This window comes from Cottoperca gobio, chromosome 19, assembly GCF_900634415.1.
Source record: "Cottoperca gobio chromosome 19, fCotGob3.1, whole genome shotgun sequence".
NCBI lineage: Eukaryota > Metazoa > Chordata > Actinopteri > Perciformes > Bovichtidae > Cottoperca > Cottoperca gobio.
Window position 1 is genome coordinate 19,369,493 of NC_041373.1, and position 5,000 is coordinate 19,374,492.

Here is a 5,000-nt window from a genome sequence, read left to right on the forward strand (position 1 = left end):
CATACATGTTGTACACACTACAGGTGAACAGAGTCAAACATGTTGTACACACTACAGGTGAACAGAGTCATACATGTTGTACACACTACAGGTGAACAGAGTCATACATGTTGTACACACTACAGGTGAACATTCATACATGTTGTACACACTACAGGTGAACAGGGTCATACATGTTGTACACACTACAGGTGAACAGAGTCATACATGTTGTACACACTACAGGTGAACAGAGTCAAACATGTTGTACACACTACAGGTGAACAGAGTCAAACATGTTGTACACACTACAGGTGAACAGAGTCATACATGTTGTACACACTACAGGTGAACAGAGTCAAACATGTTGTACACACTACAGGTGAACAGAGTCAAACATGTAACTAACAGATATCAGCATGAAGCTTCCCCATTTCATCTGATAATCTCCCAAATGTAAAGCCATTAAGACATAATCCCGTGGAGGAGCTGTGTGTGTGTCTTTGTGCTGGTGTGCTGTTTACTCTCCACCTGTCCACACTTCATCCCTCTTGTGCCTCATTGCATTATTTCTGCTGAAACGCTGTATAACAGGAGACGCAGCGGAGCACCTCGTCTCAGCAGTTAGGGTTATTAGAAGAGGAATTGTACAGGTGTGACGGAGGTTGGCTCGGAGACGGGGGATTTATGTTATTGGAAGTCCAATTGAATTCTGCTGTTTGATGAGTATTTGTCTGACTTTGTGGCTATTTTGTGAAAGAACCTTCGGGAGAAGAGAGTAAACCTTTCAGCGCTGCAGAAAGACACACACTCAGTATTTGAACAGTGAATTAACACAAGTGTGTTCAAAATCTCTCAATCTCCACATGCACCTGATCAAACACCAACATTTGAGACAGTGATGAACGAGATTCCGCTCAAAATTCAGCAAATCTGATCACATAGGACGAGAAAATCAAATGAGACAAAAAGAAATGATGTACTTCAATACATTCCAAGTTAAGTGAAGTTAAACAACAACATCTGAATTCATCACATATCTACAAACCATCAAATGAGTAAATAAGTTGAAAGAAGTTTAAAAGTGTCATGCGGTGCATCATGACAGGACAATGGTGAGTCAGTCGTCATTTCTCTATGCCAGAATGGTCACATCCCGCACACCGCTGTCATTTAGGTCATACCGTTCAGTGTTGCACTGCATGCTGGGAGATGACTTGGGGACGGGGCAGAGGAGTGTGCGGAAGTGCCTCCTGAAGGTGTCGGAGAAGCAGGCGTAGAGAATGGGGTTAGCGCAGCTCCATGAGTACGACAGCAGGACCACAAACTCAAACGCTCTGGCGAAGGTCAGAACCAGGCCTGTTTGATACAGAGCGCAGAAGTTCAAGGTGTAAAATGGCAGCCAGCACATCCCGAACACCAACACCACCGCGACCACCATCTTGGTGACCTGGCGCTCCACACGGTTGCTCTCGTAGTTTGACGTTGTCGCCGCTCGGACCCGCTGGGATCTCATTGTGAGCAGCAGCGCCGTATAGGAGGCCGTCATGACCGTGAACGGCAAAGCAAACCCCATGACGAAGGTGTAAGACAAGACGCCGATCCACCAGTCGTCCGAACCGAGGTCCGGTAAACACAGGCCTCGATCAGTGGAGAAGTGAAGCGCCATGGGGAGGATGGTGAGGAGCGAGAACAGCCACAGGAACGCCGAGACGAACTTGGCAAAGCGTGGCGTTCTCCAACGGGCGAACCGGAGGGGGTCGGCCAGCGCCATGTAGCGGTCGATGCTCATCGCCGTCAGACAGAAGACGCTGGTGAACTGGTTGATGCCGTCCAGCACCATGACCACTTTGCACACTATGTCGCCAAACATCCACTGATTCAGGAAGTTCTGGCTCACTATGAAGGGAAGACCAACCATGAAGAGTCCATCGGCTAGCGCCAGGTTGAAAATGTACACCGTTGTGGAAGATGACATTTTGTCCAGTTTCAAAATGACAATAATGACGAGAGAGTTTCCAGTGAGTCCCAGGATGCAAACCACCGAGTAGAGTATCGCCATCGTGATGCCGAAGCCATCAATATGGTCCTTAAAGAATAAATGCTCGTCCACGTACGTGTCGTTGTAGTCTACACCAGATAGAAACGAGGCGTCCATTGTGCCTCGGCGAGTTGAAGAATCGATCAAAAAGAAATCGTTACCTCTTATCTTTAAAAAAAGAAAACTGTCAAACTTTATTCCTTTGTGGTGGAGCCAGCAGGCTTCTCTCTGATACCCATGTGCACACACACACTCAATTACACACACACACACACACACACACACACACACACACACACACACACACACACTCGCGTAAACACAGTCAATGACGCACAGCAGTGTGGAGAAGAGCAGACTGCCACTCGGTTGCTTGTCTGACCACTCTTTCTCCCTGGGAGCCCTTTTATATGTCTTCCCCCCTCAGTGTGTGAGGAGTGTGTCTGCCGCTGTGTGTGTGTGGACCCCCCCACCTACCCTCCCACCCCTTGTTCATCAGTCTCCAGAGATTGTGATAAACTCCAGCCCGGCTCACGCCCCTCCTCAGTGCTCCCCCAGTTCCTCTGCTGCTGTTTCCAAGGTAAAGTCGGGCCCCATCTGCTACAATACTTTTGTTTTCATAACTTCTTCTTTCCACTCTTTCTTCTGTTTACTTCACCCCCCTCTTAACCATCCATTTTGTCTCACCACACTCCACCCCTGTGCTCCTTCACAGTTCAGTGGGGGGTCATACAACTAAACCTAAACACACACATAGATAATAACACTATCTCGTTGCCCGGGCCACCCAACTTTACAGCCCCGACGGAGTAAATCTGCCAGACAGAGAAAGTCTGATAAGTTTTTTTCAGGCTTTTGTTTTTGACATTTGACATGGGATGCTTTTTTCACTCCTTCCTCCTCCACCTTTGTTTTGCTTACGCCGCAAAAAGGAGGAAAAGGTGAAAAGGAGACTAGAGAGCGAAGTGGAAGGAGATGGAAAAGAGAAAGAGAGATTGGAAAGGAGAGGACGGTTCGCAAGATTAAAGACTCTGGATGAGCGATGACCTCCGTGCTGTTGCCGCTCTGACACGCATAGCTGGAATACCCAGGGAATGTCCCCCAGAAAACCTCCGCCCCCCACCATCAACACAGCTAGCAAAGCTTAAAAAAACACAAGTCAATTCTTCTCAACCTTGCAGTGATTTCATCTCATTTCAAAGACCTTATCCGAGAGCTCGTCCATCAGATGTCACAGATTTCCTCGGAGATATCTCCAGACAAACCTTCACTTTGGCTTTTAACGGCTTCCAATTAACTGGAAAGAAATGCCTTTGTAGTCTAAACTCCTGATTAGGTTTGTGGTTTAACGTCCCCCTGGAGACCAGCACTTCATACAGCGGAGCCCACCTCTCCACCCCAACCCCAGCCCCTCGTAAACACTTCACTGGAAACACTGCTTGATGGTGCTAAATGTGGAGATGTTTGACAGCTTCGTATTTCACGCGCAGTATTTCACTGTGGTGTTGAGACAGACACGCTGGCAGCCACATCCACGTGCTGCAGAGCCATGTGGAATCAAACGGATGACGCGTTCAACGTTGTCTAACTCGGGGCTAAGTTTATACAGTAAAAGGCAGAAGATCACAGGTGGTGATGGCCTAGTGGTACGCCTTCCAAACAAAACACTAGAAGGTTCAATACCAGGCTGCCACCATTGTACCCCTGAGCAAGGCACTTAACCCTGAGCTGCTCCAGAGAGACTGTCCCTGTACTTAGTTCAATGTAAGTCTCTCTGGATAAGAGCGTCTGCTCAATGACCTGTAAAGTAATGTAATCACCAAAGTCTTGAGGATTTAATCTTAAAGGACCCGAAATATCTGTAAGAAATGACTCGTCAAGACGTTTCACTATGAATCACTAATGTCCAACTCCTGTTGTGTACAGGATACGTCAAAGCATCGCCAACGTCATGTGGAATGTCTGTACCAAATTTCACGGCAATACATCTAATCTTATAGTTTCTGAGATATTTCCAACTCGCAGGCCGATTGGACGCCACAGAGCCACGCTGCTGCCACGAGTCAAACCCATCAATCTGTTTTCTATTGGTGTGATGGCGCAACTGTAGAACTGCTCTGTCTGTTGGAAAACCAATAACATTCTGGAAACAACAACAACACAGACCATCTGCAGATTGCATGCAATAAAATAATTCCAGCAAAATGTGAATCAGACAGTTTTATTGTATTTCATCAGAAGGGATCTTCAGTCAAATATGTTTCATATGTAACGGCATGCTGCGTCTCATTCCTCCAGCATACTTGAGACTGACAGTAAGCCAGAGAAGAAATCTGGAAAGTTATGTTGTTTCTGCTTATAGTCATCCTTCTGTTTCCCAGCATTACTGCCCATAAACCCAGAGTCAGTCCTGAGCAACACAAACCAGTGTTTTCTGTAATTGCAACACAGGAATGTCAAATATTTACAACAACTGCACGGTCACATCTGTGTTTCATTAATAAAAAGGATGTCGTAACAGAATCTGAATGCTTCTGTTGATGGATGTATTGCATCCAGGGTGGCATGTTAACATTAAGTGATTGCAGCATGGTAACACAGACTCAAACATGTATGTGCTTCCTGTTATTATGATGCAAAAGCTGCAGTGTGACGTCCTGTTGGGATGTTTCCAATGCAGGTGTTTTGAAGTTGTATTTACATACGACAGCAGGGGTTTGTTCCTCACAATCAAAGAATAATTGCGTCTTTCTTGAGCCTCCATTGTGCACAGCTGTTCAATTATGCAAGGACAGAAATCCATTGAAGATGAAGTGGAACGACCATCTAATATTTTTAACTGATGTAACATCAATGTTTCCAATGTTACAGTGCTTCACATGCAACGTGTGGATGAAGTATTGGAAACAGGACATGTAGCGCCTAGTGGAAGAGTTGAATCAGTTAGTGGTGATCGGTCTGCGGGTCAAAGGTCACCATG

The 5,000-nt window shown here is 46.2% G+C and overlaps 1 protein-coding gene across 1 annotated transcript; it reads right to left on the reverse strand.

Annotated features, from left to right (window-relative positions):
* Nucleotides 1–1,100: 1,100 nt before the first annotated feature.
* On the reverse strand, nucleotides 1,101–2,137 carry LOC115024763 (somatostatin receptor type 2). The gene has a single exon (XM_029456589.1). It carries the CDS (start codon nucleotides 2,135–2,137, stop codon nucleotides 1,115–1,117), a length of 1,023 nt encoding a protein of 340 aa, XP_029312449.1. The 3' UTR covers nucleotides 1,101–1,114.
* Between the last annotated feature and the right edge of the window lie 2,863 nt (nucleotides 2,138–5,000).